Source organism: Orbicella faveolata, unplaced genomic scaffold (assembly GCF_042242905.1).
Source record: "Orbicella faveolata isolate gen_17 unplaced genomic scaffold, um_ofav_v1 contig_25, whole genome shotgun sequence".
NCBI classification, from domain to species: domain Eukaryota; kingdom Metazoa; phylum Cnidaria; class Anthozoa; order Scleractinia; family Merulinidae; genus Orbicella; species Orbicella faveolata.
This window is the reverse complement of record NW_028301553.1, coordinates 3,209,857-3,234,759: the sequence shown is the minus strand read 5'-3', so window position 1 is coordinate 3,234,759 and position 24,903 is coordinate 3,209,857. Positions and strand designations below refer to the sequence as shown.

Below are 24,903 nucleotides of genomic sequence, written 5' to 3'. Positions count from 1 at the left end.
GGCTACGGTTATCTGTCTCTTAGCGAACCTTAGACCTTGTCATTCAGGGTGCAATGAACAGAGACTGTATTTTAGTGATTTTCTGTTGTTTGTTATTAAAGGACGGTGGCAGGGAAGTGCACCCATTAGCTGCACTTTACCCCACAGTAAGGCTCTAGCCCACTGGAGACAGGTCCGGAGAAATTACCTATTCCAAGGTGGCTACCCCCGGTACCACCTGATCTGTACTCCCCCCAGGAGGGGCTCCCCCTCCTGGTTCCCTCAGTCCCCCGGGACTGTGGGGTATGGGCCTCACCTCTGGAGGCAGGTCTGGAACTTTTATTCCAGGGTGGCTACCCCCGGTACCACCCGATCTGTGCTCCCCCAGGAGGGCCCCCTTCCCGGGCCCCTACTCCCCAGTCGTCCTTCCCTGCCACCCAAATTTTACCCACAGCCAGTGTGTTGTTTCCTAAATGTAGTATCGTTAGTGGAAGCTCAGACCAGGCCTCGAAAGAGGATCATTAACGGTCAATATACGAACGTGTATGTAGCGAGCATTTTTCTTGTTTTTCCGCAAATTCGTCACATTCTGCGACTCTCGCAATGGGCTGTGAAAAAAAAAACAGAGTCGAACTTGTGCTGTTCTTGTAACTCTGGTACATCATTTTTGCACTAAATGGCCAAACAAAAAAAAACAAAAAACAGAACAAAACAAACAAACAAACAAAAAAAAAACGAAGAAATTAAGTTGATTCGAATTTGACCCCCTGCTATGAAATAATTCCATATCATAACTACAAACGAGACTATCTAGACTGTTCACAGCCCTCTATTTTCTCGTCAGTTTTACTCGATCGTTGAACGCGTGGGTAGAATCGCAAGATAACTGGAAGCTAAGGCGAAACGGGAGAGTTGGCGGGGTATGGGGTGGGAACCTACAATCATGGACAAATTGTGTTGGAAAATGCCAAAATCATGAAATCATAATCGTAATTCCTACAGAATGAGTGTCAACAACCCCATTCCCCCATTCAACGTTGGAAAATGGTAAAATGCAAACTTGTGTTAGATGAAAGTGTTTTGTCAACATTCCTCAGAGATGGGGACGGGGAAAATGTGTATAGAACGATTTTTTTCCAACCCTTGTGACCAAGGTTGTAGATTCTTCGTTTGGCTGGCTTCGCTAGCTTGCCCGCCCCCACCCACGCGTGCTTCTCGCTCGCTTCGCTCGCTTTTTCCTCCGTGTGCGTTGAAAGCTTGAAAAATAGAGCGGCGGTAAACACTTTAGAATAAATCTGACTACTCCTTAGCTATCGGTGATTAAAGAAATGCGTTCGAGCAAAAGGGGCGGGGTACCTTTCCCGAGTTGCCTTTTGCCTCGGTCTCAAAACGAGTCTTCTTGCGAAACCATTCGTATCAAAATGTGTTCTGCCTACAGGTTCATGTCCACGCAAATCAAACTCATTTTCATATGAAAGGTTTTGTACGGGGACTAGTTTTGAAACAGATAACTCGGAAATGGCCTATCCAGTGGTTTGATAAGGTGGAGTGTGTTATTAAAGAGATTAACAAAATCTGAAATGATCAGTTTCGCAGTTTTCTCCGTACCTTTCAGGCTATAAGTTTGAAAAAATATAAGAAGGTAGTATTGTTAAATTGATACCTCTTGAGGTTGAAATGAATTTGAGCCACGCCCACAAAGGGAGATAAATATTAGTTTTCGGTACTTCTAAAGGTGATGTTAGCAGATTTTTAACGCCGATTTTTAATCCATCTTACGCGAAACAACTTTTGACCCAACTTTGTTGCGGCAACGGTCGGCAACAGTATGTTACACGAGACGATTTTTAACTTCGGGCAACAATGTTGCAGGTTTTTGAATCACTTTCGAAAACCTGCAACATGTTGCCGCAACGAAATGTTGTGTTAAAAGTCGCCCTGCGTGCCATGTTACACGGCATCGTTTTTTAACGCAACATTATCGCGTTAAAACTCGGCTCGTGTAACATCACCTTAAAAGATTTCTCAGAAATTTATCAGTATAACCACCATAATCCTCCCTTGCAGGGGCTGGGGAAAAGGAGGTCTGCTGAAATACTTGTGAAAAGAAAAGTGTGATAAACGGGGTGAGGAGGACAATGAATCATTCCAAAGGAGTTAGAAGAAAAACTATATTTCTTTCCAAGAAAAAAATTATTGTCCATAGTTTTTGCATGATAACGGATAAAACAGAATCAGGGTGGCAAAGTTCAGCGTCTACATTATTGGGTTAAATCTGTAATAGAGCAAGTGTAATATAGGCCCCAGTTGTTTGAAGGCCGGATAACAATATCCACTAGATAAATCGCTATCCAGTGAATTAAACCGCGTTATCCACTGGATAGTGATTTAACTGGTGGATAGCGTTATCCATCTTTCGAACAGCCCTATCCAGATTGTCAAACATACATACATACATAAAACTTTAACATTAAGCCAAGATGAAACACCCTTCTACTAATTGGGGACACTTAATATAATTAAAAACCTACTAACAAAAAAGTATAGAAGGTCAAGGGGTCGTAAATAGGTTGAAATTTTATGTGTTGTGGAGGGTCACTTGAATTTTTTTTATTTTTGGCTCCTTCATTGTAACTTTACTGTGTATTGTTTGAAAATGAGGGTAAATTATTTGAATACTTTTGTACTTTTACACATGTTTAAAAACATGTGTAAATGTGAAATCCATGTAATATGGTTTCACTGATTAATGCAATATATATATTTGACTTTGACCCCAATAATGCTTAAAGTGCACCTAACCACAAAATTGTTTTCTCGTTAAAACGAATCTAGACTTTATTTGAAGCATTTGGGCGAAGAAATTTTTGAATTTGGTTGAATCCTCGATTTCCATGCCCTTTCAAAGTCGCGCTTTAAGTGTTTCACGACCGCGTTTTAGGGGTCTGGGGCGGCGGTACCTGATGACGTCTACCCAGGAACCAAACACAATAGCGCCTCAGTCAACTAGTAGTAGGGATTGGAGAGAACTGGGCCAAACACTAAATTTTATAAAATGAGCGTGGATTTAGCGTGAAAATTTAGCGTAAAAATTATGCGTGAAAATTTAGTGTAAAATATACATCAAATGGACCCGCTCTGATAAATGTAAAATATATATAAAACTAAGAGTTTGACTGCAATTTTATAAATACTCTTCGTCACTATCAGTTTCACTTTCCACTTTCGCTTTCACTGTCTAAATGTCTTGCAAATCTCATTGTTGGTAAAAAGATAGTAACAATCCAAATGTTATCATTGGTACTATTATTTAAATAGTCTTGTAGAGTTTAGTCTCTCTTAACATTTTCTAACCATCTTTATCAGTAAATTTCCGACCATTTTTATAACTGTAGTCCCAACCACTATTTCGATCTTTAACACATTCAATTATCCTATCATAACTTCTTTCTATTAGTTGTATACTTCAATGAAATCATGATATAAAGTAAGAGAGCACTCATTTTCATAAAAAAAATACTTTCTTCATTGTAGTAAATAATGAACTTTACTTGACTCTTATTTTTAACAGTGATTCCTAAATGAAATAAAGTAAACCAGAGATTGTTAAAAATATCATATGGCAAACTACTAGTTGTTAACTCATTATATAAGATTACATGAGTGATTTTACCGTTTCTTACTATTTTACTGTTAATCATATAAAATAATAAGCGCTGTCAATTTTTCACTCCCAACTCTCTCTTCGCTTTCTTCGTATTATTCATATAGATCGTTGAATACTGATTGTAAGAAATCTTCATCTTCTATCATTGTTTTTTTACAAGTATTTCTGAAATCAGGATCTTTTAACATTTCTTCAGCAGTCATGATTACCGCCACATCCATATCAATTTTTTCTTTTTCTGCCCTTTTCTGTATAAATTCATAACAAATATCTATATTAATTAATGATTTTAATAATTCGATCTTGAAACAAACACTATCTATAATTCTACTCATTAATAATTCTCTGTTTGGAACTGAATTATTGCACATTTTAATTTAATATATTGGGTTTTTTTAAATGATTTAAAAAAAATAAATAATAAATTAAAAAGATCTTAGAGCTATAAATTATATTAATAATATACAATGGAGAATAAAAAAGTAAAAGAATTAAGAGAACTTGCAAAAGAGCAAGTCATCAAATTATATTCTATAATGAATAAAAAGCAACTTATAGATGCTTTAATTAAGGGTGAAGAAATACCCAAACCTTATCAATGTATTCATGGAAATCTTAAATATACTTGCAAATCATGTAAGGGTTCAAAAATATGTGAACATAATCGACAAAAATATCTTTGTAAAGACTGTGGTGGAAAAGGAATATGTCTTCATAATCGTCAAAAATACTTTTGTAAAGACTGTGTTGGAAAAGGAATATGTCTTCATGGGAAGCAAAAATATTACTGCCGAGAATGTTAAAAGTAATTTTATTTGTAACAATATATAAATCGTTGTCTTAACTATTGTTACAAATAAGAACGGAGAAACGGTCTACTTTGAAGAACCGATCCCGAAGATAAATTATATGAAAATCTTATCTTGCAGCTTATACAATAGCTGGTATAATCTTGAAAAAACTGGGTCTATTGTCAAAATAACTGACGAAAATAATAGAATTATTAAAAATGTCCCTCCTGGTCATTACAATTTAAAAGTTTTAGCGGAAAAGATATTTGGTCTATACGATGAACTAAGTACAGAAACTAATCAGCCTACAGGGCAGCTTGTAATTAGAAAAGAGGGCTCAAAAGATGTTTTAGTTGGCCAACGTTTGTTTTCATTGTTTAATCTTGATCCGAATGTTGTATCACCAACTTTAGATTCTACCACAACAATTAAAAAGATCAAATATGAAACGGCTTACTTCATACACTGCGATATTATTGACAGAACAAAAAACTTTTTAAACGGAAAACGATCAGATCTTTTAGCTAAATTTGATGTAAAAGGTGAGCCTTATGAAAAAGTCAACTATTCATCAACAGAATATTTGATGCGTGACTGCTCGACAGACGATTATGTAAATAGCATCCCTCTTAGCGTTAGAGATGAAAATGGCAAGCTCTTTGACTTCAAAGGAATGCCACTAGAATTTGAGTTGCAAATCGATTAGACCGCATGGATGAAGCATCTGTCTGACGCAACATCCATGCTCACCATGACGTCGCTTTTCTCAAAGCAATGAGTCAATTGAATTGTCTGTTGCATCAGAGCAGGATGTCACTTTCTAAAAATAATCTGTCCGACGCATCAGACAATTGGAAATCAATCAACATGAACAAGAAACGTAGTAAAACAGATTTATTCAGCTCATCTCTTCATGCTTCATTGTTTGTTTATTTTCGACTATTGCGTGACATTTTCTCAGAAAACAGGAAGTCTTTCACGGGACTTTCCCTCGGAAATGTGTCATAAGTGAACAATTATCGAAATGGAAACCATGCTAAATCACCGACACCTATTATTATTAATGCTAAATTAACTTCATGTTTGCTGTTAAATCCATCATTGTCTTTTTGAGTAGTTCGAGCCTGTCCTGTTAGTTTTACTTCACTCTTTTTTACCGGTCCAGAAGGTTTTACTTCAGTGATGGCTGTCTGTCTGTTAGTTTTGACGGTATGTGGTAATTGAACTTTACTTACGCCTAAATTATGTTTTATTCCAACAGGCTTTTGTTCAATATTTACATCAGAATTAATACCTAATTTCATGGATAAATTAGCTTTTTTAAGTTTATTATTATATCCAACAGTGCTCTCTGTGTTAATTATCATTCTAGAAGGCATTAACCAAGTTCCAGGGCTTATTGCAAGATCAAGCTTTACTTTTGCTTCTTGAATAACAAGCTGAAATCTTTGAACAGACTTACTAATGTCTGGTTGTTGTATTGCATCTTCAATTAGGACTAAAAATTCACGCCTAACTTCTTTAGCTGAACCAGAACTACCAATAATACTTGATCTTACATTAACCTGTGAACCAAGAATACAATAAACAAATGCTTCAATTGATTGATTAATTCTTGCTTGACCTGCATTTGTTAATCCATAAGAAACCGGAGTTACAAAATGTTCATATTGATGTGATGATACTGTATTTTCAATATATTGAATAAGATTACCCTTGATTGCACTTCCACCTTCATCACTAAATTTATTGAAATCAGGATATTTATATGATGTTTTGTAAGGACCCACTCCTGAAACCCAGATAAAAACATCACCCAATCCACCATTTTCACCTTTTAGGAATCTAAAGTCAGAATTTGGATTAACTTTGAATTCATTACAAATACGCTTATAGGAAGGAGCGTATTACACATTTTTTATCATATCAAAAACAGGATCATCGGGTAATGGAACTGCACTTTGAATTCCTCCCATCTCAAATAATATTCGTCTGACTGTGAAAGAAACATGAAACCAGAGAAAAGACCGTACTTGTGGTGGTAGTTTTAGCTCTGAATCTGTCATATTATCATCAAATAAAGAACGTATGCTTATTCCACAACCAGTAGTTGCACACCAAAGAGCAAAAGTTGTTGTGGCCAATAAGACATGTTTGGCCCTTTCAACCAGATATGTGATTCTTTGGCATTGTTGTGGCGAATTATATTATTTGAAAAGACATCACGGAACTTAATGCTAAATTTATCACTTGGTGTAACATAAATATCATGGTTAACCAATTTATCGCCCGATGTATGCGGAGTTTCACTAAATGACACTGCGGGAATTGCTAGAGTTAGTTGTGGATTTAGTGTTAATTCTAAAGGAAAACCAGAAATACCTAAATCTTTTTTCATGTTATCAGAATAATATAGACTTGGATGGAAATTTCCTTTATTATCAAATACGTCAGAGGTTCCATCAGATTCTTTATGGACTACTTCTGAAGAATCAGGGTATTTTACAATCATAAATTTGCTAAGGTTAGCATTTGGAAACCGTGCACGAAATTTATCCCATAAACTCATTTTATTAATATATACTAATAAAATGTTTTTGATATGAGGAATTATATGGTGCTGGTCTTATATTTTCATTTTCATTTCTTTTTGTTATCGAACATTTTAACTCTATTTTAAAAACAATTGATTTAGTGTGGCAATCATCTCCTCGCGAATTTGTTTCTTGATTTCTTCTACATTTTCGTTTTCTACTTCTGTGATTTTTTTTTAGTCTGAATGGATTTCTTCATATCATAATATTTTTCTACTTCTGACTTTACTGAAAGAAATTCTTCATGACTAATCTTACCATCTTCTAAAGCTTTTGAGACGGTTTCTCGAATAGTATTTATTTTATCTCGGCAAAGAATGACTATTTTCTCATGTTTGTCAACTTTGACAGAAATCTTTTTTAATGATATTCCAGTAGCAACACTTGCTAATCCAAAAATAGCTGCTAGAGATGCTGAAGATACACCAACGGGTAATCCTACACCTGTAAGTGCAGTACCAGTGCCAGATCCTGATAATAATACTGAAAATAAACCTGCAGAAGCACTTACTTTGATTAGGATTTTGAATAATTTCTTATATTTTTGGAATATCTTATCACATGAATCTAGTTCTTTTTCCAAATCTGAAAAATAATTAGAGACTTGTTGTAGTCTGAAGTTTTGTTGATTTTCATCTGATTGATTTTCTGGTAGTTGAGGGTAGATTTTATTATATTCGTCTATATATATTATTACTTCTTGTTTTTACTTTTAAATTGTTCTACTGCATAAACGACTACAGCTAGACTAATAACCAAACATTTTTACCAAGAAAAGAAATAACTTCACCAGCTGTTTTAAATATAAAACTAGCTATTGTACCAATCAAACCCGGTAATATTTCTCCAAGCTTCTTTCCTATAGCCTTAAATCCATCTCCTACTCCCTTTCCTAATTTTGATAAACCGCTTTTTAAATTAGAAAGAATGACACTCAGAACCACACTTACAGCAGATAATATTGCAAAGCGGGCGGTAAAACCACACTTTTTAAAAATAGCCTTAACTCTTTCTCTAAGTGACATACGTTCTTCTAGTCTTTCATTCTCGTTTTCTAGATTTCTGATTTCTTCCTCTTCATCTTTAATATTACGATCAATATTCTCTCTCTGATCATCTTCTACTAATTCCCGTTGGTTTTTTAGTTCTTCTATCTTCTTCTCACGTCGTCTTATTTGTCTTTCATTCTCTTCTTGAATTTTTTCAGAAGTCGGGCCAAGACTTGTTTTTATTTCTTTCGGTAGTTGTGGATTTAGTTGTTCTTCCCCAATTTTTTTATTGGTGGTGAATAAATAATATATATATATTTTAAAGCACCTTTTTAGACTTCTAGTCTACCAGTCTTACTATAATCTGCTATTAAATCAATTGCACTTGCTTTTGGAAATTTTGCTGTTAGTGATTCCCAAGCTGATTCTTGCCTTTTTCTTGTTATCGGTAAATCACCTTAAATGAAAGAAGTCTCTGCGGTACTAGATTTCTCTCCACGTCTGTGTGAAGTACTAGTCATTTCGATTTCATCACCATCATCTGGTGGAAATGAACCAGAAGGAGTAAATGGATTATCAAATCCTGTACTTCCTCTATCATCATCATCGCGATTTTTATCATCATCGTGTGGAATTAAAGGATCGTTTTCATCAAAATCATCCATTTAATTATTGTTAGATAATAATTCTTAACTTAAATAAATTTGCTAGCAAGATAACCAATTGCCAACATTCCACCACCTACATAAGCCATTTCACCAAGTTTCTGATCACTACTTGGTTTATAATAATCAGAAAAATTTGGTCTATTAAGTGGAATAGCTTCATGTGTCTGATTATATAAATTTAAAGCTTCATCAGTATTAACTAAATTTTGTTTGGCAATTTCACCTTTACGCATATTTTCTTCTTTCCATTCTTCAAACTTTTGTTTATTAGCCATATATTTTTGATAATCTTTTTGATATTTTTCAAGTGCTTTATCATGTCTGATACGCTCTTCATCAGTCTTATCTCCACTAAAATATTTAGCAAGATATGATCCACCTACAAAAGTGGTCGCATTAAGGATTGCTCCTCCAATCATCAGTGCAATTGTTGCCATCTATATACTACTAGGTAATACTTTTTTCTCTTCTAAATGATCTTTTAGTGCAATGCTACCTGCTAGTACCGCGGTCCATTTTACATAATTCATTACATTGGAAGAGGGATCACTAAGGAAGTTTTCTTTCAAGGCCTTCTTTCCAAGATAACCAACCCCTGCGGCTAATCCCATCAGAACTGCTGAATCAGTTATTGTTTTAACAAGTTTGTTGTCTGACATTATAATAATAAAGTACAATTTTTTTAAAGTAATATTACATCATTCCAACTCTTACTGGTATTCTTGATTTATGTTCATTTTCTTTTACTTCATTCTTTTTTATTTGATTTTGAGATGGATCTGGTTCTTTGTAACTTGGTACTTTATACCTATAGTAAAGATCTACTAATGTTAATCCTATACCAACTAGAGCAATAACTGCTCTAAATGATAATTCTGGAAGCCAACTTTGACTTTCTTTCTTTTCACTTTGACTTTCACGTTGACTTTCACGTTGACTTTCACGTTGTCTTTCTCTCTGGAGTGCCTCTTTAGCTCGTTTATTGTATTCTGCAAGTTTTTTACCAGCAGCAACCTTCTTTGGATCTTTTTCTTTATTCTTTATTTCTGTGGGTACTTTGGTTATTTCTTCTTTTTCTTCTTTTACCTCACTCATTATATAAATAGATAATTAAATAATTTTTAAGTATAATTTTACTAACTGCTTAACTTAATAACTGCTTAATTAGTCTCTAGAGTCTTTGATTCCTCACTGCTCTCTGTATTCATTTCACTGCTTACTGTCTTGATTTCATTTAAGTCAACATGCTTAGCTACTTGTAAGAGAGCGCTAGCAAGTGCTACCAATCTTCCTCCTTTAAGAACAAGGTATCCAGCAAATGAAGAAAGCTCACGTTGTACTAATTTATCATCTTGAAGGTCATTAGCTAAAGATTCTGAATTATCTATTGGTAGTACATGTCTTATTACTTTACTAAAGATTCCTAAAGATCCTCGGACTAAAGTGTTGTAAACTTGCTGGCCATTAACCATTTCATATATCTTATAGTAATTCCTAACATCTTTATTTGACAGACGGTGGACATCAGCTAAAGTCATATTCTTGCCTAAGTAATCTTTTGTTGTTCCTAGTGTGGTCAGAATTGCCAGTGATTCACGTTCAACTTCAACTACATCTACTTCTTCTCTAACTTCTGCCACCTCTTCTAATAATTTTTCTAATTCACTCATATACTATATATGAGCAGGAATTTCTAAATAGATATTAAAAGGATATCTTAAACAGAAAACCATATTAGAGTATTTATTAGATTCAAGTAATTTAATATAATCTTTACGAGTTTCCTGATCTATATCACCACCAAAATCATCAAATAAAGTTTTGGTTGAAATTTGTGAGGGGCTATGAAAAGCTACAACAAGAGCAACATTGTCTCTAAATGCTTTTGATATTGATGTTAATTGTTGTGTTAACACCCAAACCGATATACCTTTATGTCTTCCTGAAAAAGCTAGATCAATAAACTGATTTGGTCTTTTTTTTTTTAAATCTTTTGATACTGCACAATCATCTAAAATAAATAAACTATTGGTTCCTGAAAAATAAGTTACACAATTCTGTAAAATATCATCTATTTCTTCATGATTAGATGCAGAAGGAGATAATACAATGAATCTCTCGTCTCCTTTTGCAAAATTTCGATAAGTCTTGTTATCCTTATAAGTTGGGCACATTAAAACAATTAATCAAAGATATTACGGAAATATTCGCGAAGAATATGGATAAGGTAATGAGTTTCACCACAATTTGTTGGACCGGTAATTATACAATGAAATGGAATTTTTTCTCGAAGATCTTTCATCTATATATTTTAATATAAAATAGACTGTAAACGTGAACCTAACAATTCCATTAGTGCATCAGCAATAACAAACATGTAACAAGTAATATTACCACTACCTCCTGTGTTTCTTTTGATTAGTAACTTAACACCGTCACGAGTGTCATTTGAAAAAAATCCTGAACCATGGATATCATTATCAAATTGACTTCTAAGATCAATCCATAAAGCAAATTTATCGTTAGTGTAAAAATTAATTTCTTTTACATTTCTATAAACTTCTCCTGGTAAACGCCTCTTAATTGATTCCCATAAATCAGTAGAAACCATTCCTTTTGAGTATATGTCAACAGATGTGATATTAGGGTTAACAATTTTTCTGTATTTCGAGCTCGAGCATTATAATCTTCAGTAAACAAACAGAGTATACCAGTCATTGACTTTCTAGAAATGTTAATACTTTCGTTCATAACTGAATCATTTGGTTTTGAAATTATAAACTCTTTGTGTAGTATAATGTTTTCATAAAAAAATCCCCTACCCACTTGGTAACTTGCAGCTGCTTCTTGAGCTAGATATTCATTATGAATACTACCATATTCTAATTCAAGGTTAGTAATTTTATAATTAGCTTCTGGGGTATTTGAACTATATTCTACAACATCACTAACTGGTGCTAAAGTTAACTCAAATCTAAAGGTATCTGTTAATGCTTTTAAGTATAAGACTCCATGATCTCTTAAAATTGGATGATCCAGTGGAATACTATATTTGTTATTGTGAATGGCAGCCAGAGCTACTTCTGATGCATTTGATGTAGATTCATCACTTGCATTAGCTCGAAGTTTTCTCATATTTTCACTAGAAACACCTTGTTTTAATAGATCATCATATTCTTCCTTAATATTTAGATAAAGATCCTCGTAAAGCTTGATGAGATCGTAACGTTGCGTATCCTGTAGTACCTCCCCACCATAAATTACTTTCATTCCCTTAACTAAAGCTCTTCCAACATTATTAACAAATCTATTGTTAGCATGACCTGATTCTGTAAGATTAAAAATTAGTCGAATTGTTCCTGGAACAAGAACTACATTTTCGGAAAGCTTTGGAATATCAACATATAGTTTTTCACCTGGATTGGCTGATGATGGATTAAGTGTAATACGATTAATTGTGTGTTTTGATTTAAGGCCAAAAGGTTTTTTGGGATATCTGTTTGTACCTAACTTTTCCGAAACTGTTACCGACATATATATTATAAATAGAAATGTTTTTTTAAATAAGTATATGAAACTATCAAAAATTACTACAGTACAGATGGATATTGGAAAGGATATGCTGCAATTTCAAAATTAGCAGAAGCAGCCAATGTATCTGAATCAGTTGCAAAAGACTGGTTGCAACGGCAAGCCTTATGGCAGATTTATTTACCTCCACCAAAATATATACCAAGACCACACTGGGTAGTCCATGAACCAAATAAGATACATCAAGCAGACTTACTTTTTCTACCTCATGATAAAGTTGGGAGAAAGACTTACAAGTATGCATTGGTAGTCATTGATATTGCTAGTAGATATAAAGATGCAGAACCATTAACCTCTAAAAGTTCCGATGAAGTAGCAAAAGCTTTTAGCAATATTTATTCCAGAAAACTTAAGTGGCCTGAAAAGATGATTCTTGACCCTGGACGAGAGTTTATGGGTTATGTAACGTCTTTATTTCAGAAGCATAATGTTACTATTCAACGTAGTGAAGCTGGAAACCATAGAGCTCAGGCTTTTGTAGAGAGGGCAAATAGAACTTTAGCAGAAAGATTATTTAGCCATTAATATCCACAAGAAATGATAACAGATGATCGATCACGGGTTTGGGTTCGGAGGTTGCCTAAGATTTTAGAGATTCTTAATTCCACACCAATTAAATTACAGACAAAGAGCCAAGAAAAGCTTTGGGATTAGAAGAAGTAGAAATCAGTCCACCTGAATATAAGAGACCTGTGGGATTAGATGAAATTAGGTTACCACCTGGAGTAACTGTAAGATATTTGCTTAACCCTGGTGAAGATGAGGGTGGCGAAAAACGACGAGCTACTGATCCAGTCTGGAGTTTGGACAACCCGTACTTTATTATTTGTTAGGCAATGGACCAAAACGTGGTTTTGTAAGAGAAGAACTTCAAGTCGTTTCTAAAGATACAGAATTACCACCTGAAAGTGTATTATAATGACCATATGCATAGGTGTGAATATCATCTTCTCTGATTATTCTTTTGTCATCTTCATGTGATAATGCTACTTTGTTAACAGTCTTGGCATAGATATCATGATTATGGCTTCTTATAACATTCATCTTTCACATAAGCAGCTGCTTTTGAAAGAGACAATTCTTGTAGTCTTTAAAGGTAATATTTTTCTTTTTAACATTTTTCGTAATTCCTTTGCATGCCTTTTCTATCAGAATTTTTTTGCCTTTCTTTACTATCTCTTTATCAAAATGATAAGCATAAAGTTTTGAACGTAAACCAACAAATTCTCTAATCTGATGACCTTCTGCTTCTTCTTTGAATTTTCCAAGAACTTTTTTATTTACACCGATTGGTATTGATGAAGGGTGATTTTTAGGATAGTCTGAAGTATCAAAGAGACCCATGACATCAGGCTTAATATCAGCATAAAAATCTTTAGTCTCAATCTCATAACAGAGGCTATCAGTATCTGTAAATAGTAGCTTGGCTCTATCACCATACTTCTTTTTAATATAATTATAATGAAAATCATAGATTAATGTTTTGCTTAGGTCTAATATACACATTCCTAAATAAACTGGTTTATTAAAGACAAGTTTTGTCTTTTTCATATGAATTGCTATAAGATTATCAGAAAATATATTACGATGATTATAGTTTGGCTTTGATACGAACTTTTTAGAGTCTCGTTTATTTGTAACTAAATGAATATCTACTCTATTTCGTATATTTTCCATAGTCTTACCATATATAGAGTTATTCATTAATTTAAAAAAGTCTTTTTCAAAATTATTGCTAGCTTTTGCTCTAAGATTAGTATTTAAGTAAATGTAGGGTTTCAACCATTCTGACTCTTCAAACCTAATACTTCTGTGGATCTTTTTTAATCGCAATCCAAGCTTTATATACTGTTTTAAATTTTCATGATGAATTACGTATTTTGTTTTGTTATAGAGATTAGGAATTAGTTTGTATACTTTATTAACTTTAAGTGGCTCTGGTGCGAGTGGATAGTCATTATGTAAGTCATGAAGATCTCGTGGATAATCAAGGTCAACTTCTAAACAACATGGTATTTGCTCCCAATCTTTCAATTCTTCATCATTCATCCACTTAAAACCATGAGTTGGTAATGGCTTACTCATTGCCCAACCATCTAGGTTATTTGCATCTAAGTAAGTAATATATTTTGTCTTTTTTCTAGGCTTATACTTAGTCATATATGGGTTATTTGCTTTACCATATCGAGTAGATATCATCGAGACGCCACCTCTAATTCCCTTTTCAAAAAAGAGTAACATGTCTGGGTCTGTTAAGAGTTCTAATTTTACTCCTGTTTTTTTATGACCCGCATCCCAAGATAAGCCAGGAGATGTGTAATACCAGGCTGGATCAAGTCCATAATTCTTCATACAGAGGTCTCTAAAGTTTTCAAATACATCTGCTAATAATAACACATGTGATTGCAAATACAAGTCATGATACTCTCTCATTGTACTCATCTGAAAGGTGGACCAAACCTTTTGTGCATGTAAGTAATCATCTTTAGAAATATCTTCATTATTCAATCTTGAATAAAAAGTATCTTTTGCTGGAAGCTCATTAGCTCCTAGTCGCTCAAATTTATCAAACCAGTCATAGGGAAAGACACCTTTTCTTAGCAATAATAGCAATTGCTCATTGGAATAGCAAGTAGTTATGTTTTTAAATGATTCTTTAGGAAGATTTTCGACTAAGTCACTTAATTTACTTGCCATAAATTTAAAACTATCAATGAATCTTATTTCCCTAGTTACAGTCTTTTGTTCACCTTTTTTATCTTTATATTCATCAACAGCGATTCTTTTAGTGAATGATATATAATTTTCTTCATTGACGAGTATACAGTCTATTTCACCTTTTGTTTTTCCAAGACTTTTGATAAAAAGATGTGCATCATAACCGCTAAGATTGTGAAATATAACAGGGATAAACTTTGGAATCTTATATTTTAAATTACATGATTTATGTGCGGCTCCTCTAAACTTCCCAGTTAAATGACAGTGGTCTCTTACTTTCTCATCTTTAAATGATTTGGCACAAATACTACAGATTTGTTCACTAAATAATTCTTTCCAATTAACTTTACTTACATCACTATCTTTCTTTCCACAACTTGAATGAGCTGCTTTACCTTGGCAAACAATCCTCTTTACGGTAATTTTACCATCACAAATATGACATGTTGTTGCTTTACTATATTCTATCTTATCCTTAACAGTGAATATCATCTTACGAGGAAACTTCAGGTATTTGTTGTAAATATCCCTAATATCATTCTCTAAAGAGATGATAAATTTATCTTCAACATCTTCATTAGCAAAAGTAGCAGTGTATTTTCTTAGTATAGGTTGACAAATGTTGTCATCAAAACATTTTATATAGTAGCAATAGCCAGAAGGCTTGTGTCGTTGATATTTAACCGTATAACGTTTTTGATCATTTGGTAAACTTGTGTCTAATGATTCAGTAAAACATTCAAAATCAGCATAAATAACAAATGGAACTCTCATTTTTCTATTGTAATTCTTGAAAGAGAGATATTTATTTGCTTCACTTGGCATTTCTACTTTAACTGCATCATGATTTTGACAATATTTTCTATGTTTTTGGAGAGATTCATCTGATCTGAAGGAGTTTAAGCACCTACGACAAATGTATCTTTCACCATTACGATTAGTCATCTGTTTTGATAATAACCTGCTTAAATTCTTAATCCAACAATAATGATTAGTCTCTCTTTCTGATATTAGTAAGAGATCATGCAATAATATTAGATTCTTCTACTTCTCGATTGCTTATTCTCAATGGGTAAACACTATCTTCATACCCAAAAACGTTAATAGCATAATTATTCTGCTTCTCAAACCGATCAATCTTTTTTAGATCAACTGGAAACTCTATTCCTGACCAATCAAACTTCAGAGATTTCTCCCTCATTTTATTATTAAGTCTTTCTGGGTGTGATGTTTTCTTAAATACTACAAACGTTACAGCCCATTTAAAACATTCTTGATCATTTTCATTCTTAACATTAATTATAGCTTTCTTATTAGCTAAATCTTCTGGAAGAGGAATATAACTGCTCCCAGAAAGTGGCTCAAAGGAATTAATATGAATATCAAAGCTTTCAATATAATCAAACTGTCAACCAGATCCATTATTTGTAAATACTTCTATTTTTTTCAATTATTCTTTCAGCATTATTATTGAAATTTTCTGAGAGATCAGTTGCTTCTGTAACTGTTTCCACTTCTGAATGAAAGTATCCTGAATTTTCATTAATATCTCCAGTTGCTGGATTCTCTTTTATAAAACGGCATGTTAAGATAAACTTTACTTTAACTGGTTTCTTTTGATTATCTATTAGATTGACTACTTTTGGTTTAATGTTAATAAGAAAATTCTTTGGATCATAACCTTTTTGCCCCTCTATCCTATAAGTCTTTAGATATCCTTTTAGAGCTGTTTTATGTTCTTTTGGCGTAAATTTATCTATTCTATTAAAAATTATATTAACTTTTTCCTTTAGACTATTAACCTTTTTGTTTACTGGTACTTCAATCCTTTCTGGAACGCGGGATGAAATCCAATTAGCAAATTTATTTATCTCTTTATTAACAGATTCTTTAGCCTTCTTAGCCAAGCTTTTTAGTGGGCTTATTTTATTTTTATTAACATATGGTGCGGGTTTTAAAATAGGTACATCTATTAAAGGTACTGTTTCATCTAATAAATTTTTATTTCTTCTAACAGCTGCTTTCCCCTTTCTTGGTGCCGGTACTGGTCTAGCTGCTTTCCCTGTTCTAGGTTTTGGAATAGGTACTTCATTTTCAACCTTAGTTGATTCTTTTGAAATAGAGTTTAGAATTAGTTTTTTAGGTTTAATTTTTGGTTTTCTAACCATTCTTAATGCTTGAATGAGTTCAGCTTTTTTCATCCTAGAATATCCCTTAATCCCTTGCGCTTTTGCAAGTTCTCTTAATTCTTTTACTTTTTTATTCTCCATTGTATACTATTAATATATTAATTTCTTTAAATAATAAAAAATTAATTTTTTTCTACGTGTAAAATGTTTAGAGTAGACATTAGCGTAAAATATATAAATTAGAGACAGCTTAGGGGTTCGGTCCCACGCATAATTTTCCACGCTCATTTGATAAAATTTAGTGTTTGGCCCAGTTCTCTCCAATCCCTACTACTCAACTCTCTGTATTTGCTCGAGAAATTGGAACACAAAACTAATCGTTCCGATGTATTTTGGGACTAAAACGTCCAAGTTTTGTCTCAGAATCATTTCTTTTTCGTCACTGGAGTCAGAGTTAAGTTTCGATAAGGAAGACTCCGAAATAAACTTCGATCGAGCACGTTCGACAACTGTGAACTCACTGCTTAGAGCTTTGAGAGCAATTTACAATATTAATTCAAGCGACGAAGGGGAAGACTTCTTTGCGGACGAGCTGCTTGTATATTAGGAATGGAAAGCTAGATACGAAGTGGAGGTGCAGGCAAACGAAAAGCGTCACACAACGCTTCTCCCCCACTAGTGGGGGAGAAGCGTTGCGTGACGACCCTAATAACGGCTGCGGAGGAGACTACAGATAATGTTACTCGGTCATATTTTCGACGCTATTACACAGAATCTTTGTCGCACTGCTGATTTCCAAACCTTCGAAAAACTCTGTGAGTCTAACAATTTTGTTATCATGTAATTCTAAAGGATTAATCTTCGACTTCCATCTAAATCGAAAGAGAAATAAGTGTTGGTTAGCGGCGTACAGTTGCGATCTATCTACATATCATTATAACGCTTCTTGATCATGATCGGATCACACAACTTTGCCGGTTATGTTATAAATACTGCGGGATTGGAAGATATAGGTTGTCGGTAATATTTCTATAAATTGCTGGTTAGCTTTAAGCAGAAAATTTATGAAAATAGCGTTCGGAAGTCTGCGGAACAAATTCCAGTGAGAGTTCTTCAATGGTTCTCACAGATTCAGCTCGCTTTTTTCGGTTCGACAAAATCAACCATCGTTTACGTCTTTATTGCACCATTAGCCGATCATCGTCAGTAAATTGTACAGTATATCTTTCTTTAAATCTGGAATATTGCTGCAATAGCCGATAGCACCTCTGAAAGGCGTTTCTGTGCACTTTTCGAATGTGTTGCACCATCCTGAAGGAAATGAGAGGGCGTGGGATATCCAACCTTCCTTCCTCAAACTCGGTCGTGAAACAAAATGGCGGTGTTTTGGAGCTATTTTCGAGATTTCGTCGGGGCACAGAAAATCGAGGATTTAACGGAATCCAAAAATGTTTTCGCAGAACTATTTCAAATAACAAGTAGATTCGTTTTAGCGAAAAAAAATTTTTGGGGTTAGGTGCACTTTAACCATATTATTATCATGTTATGCAAAATGGTATTTTGGAACCTTTGGCCGCAAAATATGAGGTTTCGTGAGAAAGATTTAATGGGAGTGTAGCCTTCCACCATGCTCCCACGCAGACGCTCTTTGGGCTTGTCACACAATCTTCCTCCCACGTGGGCCAGGAAGATTGTGTGACGAGTCCAGGTTGGTGGCTACTGGAAATGCATTTGAAACCTGTATTTTTGATATTTAATGTTTGGTTGTATGTGCTCAAGAAAAGATACTTTACAGCAATGCAATGTTCAAACTTAAAGGACCCACTTGACTAAATGTAAAATAACTCTGCATCTTTTTTGTTGTGGTTAGCTAATATACAAATATGGTATTTGTTTCGTTGATCAAATAGGCGTTGCCTCTTAATTGACAGATTTATTTGATGACAAGAATCGTGATTGACATAAATTATATACATTGATTTAAAGGCGTTAGGTTATTGTGTTTCAAACCAGTTTTTCAGTAGAATCGAAGTGAGAAAGAAGTTATTTTAGTCTGTCTGTTAAACCCGCTTACCTGGGAAATCTGTTTGTTAAACCCGCTCACCTGGAGAATCTGTTAAAGACTCAGTGCTAACCCGTAAAGTGTGACTGTTGTAACTACCTGCCACAGAAGTTAGTTGAAATTCAAGTTTTCTGAATTTAGCTTTGAGATAAAGATTTGTGTTTGTTCTGATTGCTAATTATAAATGTATTTCTTTTAGATCGAATAATTATTAAACCTTGGCTTGATATTATGTGGTTTGTGGTGGTCTTTTGAGCTAGCCAGTTCCATGTGCAACAGTATTTATGGGCATTTTTCATTTTTCCCCATATCCCCTGTGCCTTTAAGTGCAATTGATGACATTGCCATTAACATTCTGTAATTTCAGTAAAATGATATCTTAATAACCAGAGATATGATACCCATCAGCCTCCATTTTTTGCCTGGTTGTACCAAGTTCTGAGCTTCTTGCCTTTTTTTCCAAGGCAAAAGTTCTTGCTATGAGAGTTTATGCCTGAGAAGTTGGGTCAGCAGGGCAAAGACACAAAATTGGTGAAAAAAGAGTATTATGGTTTAATCATTCCTTTTTCTAGATTTTTAGTGTCCATATCCCCAGAAATTGACTGGGCAAATCTCTGAAACAAGACCCAAATGCTCCGAGATACTTTAAGAGGAGTAATGAAGGGATGCACTTGCAAGCCATGCATGAAGACATTATAAGGGTGATATTGTTTACCTAACTTGACCCTACTTTGCCACCCTGATTGTGTTTTAGCAATTAACAAGTCCTCGAAGGACATCTTAATTATATTCAAATGACAGGATTTTGGTTTTTGTTAACCAGTCTTCACACCACAACATGATAAATTTATTGGAATGTGTCAAAATCACAAATCATGATGGAATGGCACAATAGCTGTCAAGCTATAAAACAATTTACACTGGCCACTGAGGTAAACAACTTGGCAAATTTATATTGTGGCACAATGGCCGCCAAGCTAATTTGCTGAACAAATTTTGGGGCACAATGGTGGCTGAGCTAAACAACTCTGTTCATTTATTTTGTGACAACAAGCCATGGTCATGTTGTGCAATGACTACTAAAAACAGACTTCTTTATTCCTGTTTACTTTGATTCACCGAAAGCTGATTTGCTGACCAGTTGAGCCATACTGATTTCACTTACCAAGAGTATCTACAAAGAGTAGCTAGAACTTTTGAAATACAGTCAAACCTGTATTAAGTGGCACCATATTAATTGGTTACCCTCTATTAAGCAGTCAGTTTTCAAAGTCCCAAAAATTACCTCCCTAAATTACTGCAATTGTGACCTCTATTAAGTGGTCACCTCTATATTTAAGAGGTCGCAGTCACCATTTGCGAAGTCCCAACAGGACTTTTTCTATTGTCTTGACCTGTGTTACATGTAAATGGTAACAGTGTCAATTACTTGCTCAAACAGTTTCAAATAATGTAACACACGAGGTACAACAAATGATTTCCTTGTTTAATTTCACAAATCATTAAAACGCCGAAAATGAATGTTTCTTATTTGAGGTCAAATGTCTTTTCGGCACTGATTGTATTTCAAATGTTTTTCTTGCAACCTGTATTAGGTGGTCACCCTGTATTAAGTGGTCACTTAGCCTTTCCCTGAGGGTGACTGCTGAATACAGGGTTGACTGTACACTGAAATACACAGCCCAATAGGCCACTTCTGAGTTACCTTGTGTCCAAACAAGTCTTCATGCGAAACCATTCATATGAAAATGTGTTTCCCCCTAGATGTTCATTTTCATGTAATTCAAACTCATTTTCATACGAAAGGTTTTCAACAAGGACTCGTTTTGAAACAGAGGCACAAGGTAACTCAGAAATGGCCCATTTCTCAATTACATGACAGACAAATTTCAACATGAACATGATGCATCTAAGTGAGGTGGGCATAATGAAAACAAAAAAAATCTTTGGCCCCATCGTTAGTGTGCTCATCTCTGGATCGAGTGGTCTGGGTTCAAGCCCTGGCCAGGGACATTGCATTGTGTTCCTGGGCAAGACACTACTCTCACAGTGCCTCTCTCCACCCAGGTGTATAAATGGGTATCGGCGAACTGAATGCTGAGAATAACCCTGAGATGGGCTAGCATTCCATCCAGGGGGAGCTGAAGTCCAGTTTGTGATTGACAGCTGTTGAACAATTCTAACAAGGGTTGTGATTAATTTAAATATTCTATGAAACTTGAGAGTCTACAGAAACTGGAAGGGTCACGCAACGCATCAACAAATCGTGACCTCTTCACTAGCATGGACTTTGACACTATCTGACTGTAAAACCTCGGTTGCTGCTGAAAAATGTTGATTTTAGCAATAGACAAAGGTTGAAAGTCAGCTAGTGAAATCATTTATTTACGGTATATATATATATTAAAGTGAGAGCATCAAACTCACTCTCATAATCTCTGATTACCACTAGTTTTAGCGTGCTTTATCAGAGAACAGTGCACAGCTGACGCCACTTTTACTCGTTTGAAAAATAAAGTTTGGTTTGAAAATTCAGCCAAATGCGTGGGGAAATTATTGGATTATTTATCATAAAACAAATAAAGAAGCCCCGACTGAGCTCTGTTCTGTTGTAAAGCACTTAGGAAGTGGTAGAGCGCTCAAGAAGCAGGGAAAAACACTCGACTCCGTCTCGTGTTTTCCCCTACACTTCTTTCGTGCTCTACCGCTTCCTGCGTACTTTACAACAGAACAGAGCACAGTCGAGACTTCTTTATTTGTTAATTATAACATTATCCGCAGTCTGCCGAGGTGAAACTAATTCACTTAAGTCACTTACGTCAGTCTTTCTCAATAAGTCTTGATAGTGTTTGTTCACGTTTTTTGCAATCAACATCTTTATTCCAAAACGTCTTGAACATATCAGAATAAACTTTGGGTTTAAGGCATTCATCGTGCAGCGCATCGCAAACATCACAAGCTGGAAAACTGTAGATCCTGTTTGAAGCAAATTTCTGTTTCCAAGAAAAGTATTCGTTGTATGCAGTGTCATTTTTATCAAGGTACAGTAGGTATTCTGCCAAAGCTTTCACGGATGGAAAGTCTTGCACACTAACAAACGAGCCTGGTGGAACCACATCAGCACTGTAATAATCCTTGCCAAGTACAACAGGTACTGAATTCCTACTTAGTAATGTCCAGAATTTCTCGGTGATATAATCAGTACAAACTCCATTTTCAAACGCCAGAGTAAATTTGTAAGGTTTGAAAACACCATCACAGTTTCTTGATTTCGAACACTGGTTGTCTTGTCCATAGATACGTGAACATCCACCATAAATATCAACACTGATGTAGTTCAGAAGCTTTTTGACATACTTCTCTCGAATAGTGCCGCAGTGTGAAACAGCCCACATCACAAATTTGCTCTTGCTTGCTGCGTAATCAATTAATGTCGGTGGATTTTCAGCCGATGACAATCGAACGTAACTTCCATAAGGGATATGAAAATCTGAGTCCGTTTTGAAAGTTATCGTCCAGTTAAAAAAGCCATCCGGTATTACAATATCGTCTAGAGGATAAGACTGAGGACTTTCTTTGGAAAGAAAGGCCATTCGTTGACTCGGACGCCGATAGTTGTGAATTTGTTGAAGTTCTTTGGGACTGACGAATCGTTGCATATCTGGAGCGTGAAAAATAATCAGATCACTCTTTCCTATATCGTGAACGTTGTAGGTAATGTTACATTTCTTCTCTGGGCAGTTGGTGTGAGACAGATCGGAAACATCTGGCCACGGTTTTCTTCCAAACCATGGAGTGTAAAACAGAATGATCCTTGTTCCGTTGCTATCAAAATGACATCTGTTTGGCATCCGTTTAGTTTCGGTAGCGTTTCGAGCGATCCAAGGCTGTAAATGTGGAAAATTTTCTTCAGATTGGAACATGGTGATGGAGTACAGTAGTGAGAGAAGAATTAAGCCAAGCAAAATTGCGAGTATTCTCCAATTCACGATACTTCTCATACCTGAAATATTAGCTCGCAGCACAGGCGACTCACGAGCGTTTCAGGCGGGCAACTTAATAGGCTGATTTAGCAAGAGAACGGGAACGTCTCTTTCCTCCGCAGAGGTTCCCAATGGGGCTTTCGTTGTAAAAATCCGCTTGGCAAGGTGGGTGCAGGCGCAAAAGAACGGGATCTCGCCATTTTATTACGCCTGCAGTCACTACGTACAGCGGACTCTCCCCACCTAAAACCTGCCAGAGCCTCTGCAGAGGAGAGAGCGGGAACGTCACTTGACGACAGCGCGCGCAGTACAAATACCCATATATGGTCAGATGACGACTGCAGGGCGCGCGGAATAACCTGGATTCTGTTCTAATTTGACCATATTTGGGTACTTGTACTGCGCGCGCCGTCGTCAAGTGACGTTCCCGTTCTCTTGCTAAATCAGTCTAATGACGACGATCACCCGACTGCTTTAACCTGTCAGAGCTAAATTTAAAAAAAAATATGGGTGCGCATTCCAGCTCGTGGCGGGAAGTTCAATAAAGAAACTAAAGCCCTTGAAATGTTTCAATTGTCAATGGCTTCCCAAAAAGATTGTCACGTCTGTTGTTGCAAATCGTCGTCGCGCTGATATAGCATTGTTGAGAATATGGTGGAAGACGTGAAAAATTGTTTTAATGTGGAAACATCGTGCAATGATGCGTGTTTGTGTGCCTCTTGTCGGAGAAATTTGACGAGATGGCAACGAAGTTGCGACAAAGAGAAAGAAAAATATTTTGTAAAAGCCCAATCTCGAGGAAAGGCATTTGTCAACAGAATAACCCCAGCTCAACAGGACCGGAGGCTTGCCGTAAAAAATATCACCGAAACCAAAACAACCCCAATATGGTTGCTGCTATGTTTACCGGAGGTCGTGCTGTTGGATATTTTCAGATATGCTGGCAGATATTTGTAACTCGAGACTGTCGTGCCAGTATCTAAACATAATTTGCGCGTCTAACTATATTTGTGGAAATTTCTGTTGGAACGTGACTTTCCGGAAGCAATTCTACTTCTAGACGATACAGTGTTGTCAGCGTCTTCAGTAGCATACAGATTTTTGTACTCGGCTACGCTCTCGTCGAAAAAAGACGAAATAACCCACCACAGGCAAATAGGTGAAATGGAACGTCAGTTTCGCGAAAGCGAGTGCAAATTTTTGGTGGAAAACGCGGAATTACAACTTACAACAGGTCGACAGTCTACAATCAAAGCTATTTACCCTGCAAACTGACCGAGATCCTAACACCGCAGTGAGCAAACTTCAAGAAAAGGTAACCCGTAACTCGTAATGAACTAATTTAAATCACCCGAAAGCCCGTTCGCTCGGAACCGTGGATGTGAAACTGTCGAGAAGTACGTATTGGCTTGTCTGCCGCTTTGGCTCGGTAATAGATGTATGGATGTACGGAACGAAAAATATATGTCATGGGCGATAACAGGTTTATATATTTGGTGTTTGAAACCGACTTTTACTACGGGCGACCGAGTTTTTGGGCGAAACGACCGGATTCGCCTGTTGTCTGAAACTGGTTGCAGAAAATCACATACTATGAATCACTGGATGCTCTTTAGTTCCATAAAAGAAACCTAATGTTTATGAAATAACAGTTAAAATCCCACAGTCTTATGTATTATGTACTGCCTTACGTATTTCGTTGCACTGAAGTAGGAACTTGTCACCCTAGCCG

General features: G+C 35.5%; 1 protein-coding gene, 1 long non-coding RNA gene and 3 pseudogenes across 2 annotated transcripts; all 5 read right to left on the bottom strand.

The window, feature by feature from the left end:
• Positions 1-5,453: 5,453 nt before the first annotated feature.
• LOC149108590 (uncharacterized) lies at positions 5,454-6,589 on the bottom strand (annotated as a pseudogene).
• A 144-nt stretch (positions 6,590-6,733) lies between these two features.
• On the bottom strand, positions 6,734-9,783 carry LOC149108589 (uncharacterized; annotated as a pseudogene).
• Positions 9,784-13,123: 3,340 nt separating this feature from the next.
• LOC149108588 (uncharacterized) lies at positions 13,124-14,671 on the bottom strand (annotated as a pseudogene).
• Positions 14,672-19,044: 4,373 nt separating this feature from the next.
• Positions 19,045-21,554, bottom strand: LOC149108587 (uncharacterized). The gene is made up of 2 exons (XR_016208770.1): positions 19,231-21,554; positions 19,045-19,200 (listed from the first exon to the last, which is right to left on the bottom strand). It is a non-coding gene; the product is annotated as an uncharacterized LOC149108587 (long non-coding RNA).
• A 370-nt stretch (positions 21,555-21,924) lies between these two features.
• On the bottom strand, positions 21,925-23,400 carry LOC149108586 (lewis-type alpha-(1,3)-fucosyltransferase-like). The gene has a single exon (XM_089294717.1). The coding sequence runs from the start codon at positions 23,187-23,189 to the stop codon at positions 22,008-22,010; it is 1,182 nt and encodes a 393-aa protein (XP_089150843.1). The 5' UTR covers positions 23,190-23,400; the 3' UTR covers positions 21,925-22,007.
• Between the last annotated feature and the right edge of the window lie 1,503 nt (positions 23,401-24,903).

Coding starts and splice junctions, on each gene's coding strand:
- LOC149108586 (XM_089294717.1), bottom strand. CDS start 23,189: ATGAGAAGTATCGTGAATTGGAGAATACTCGCAATTTTGCTTGGCTTA.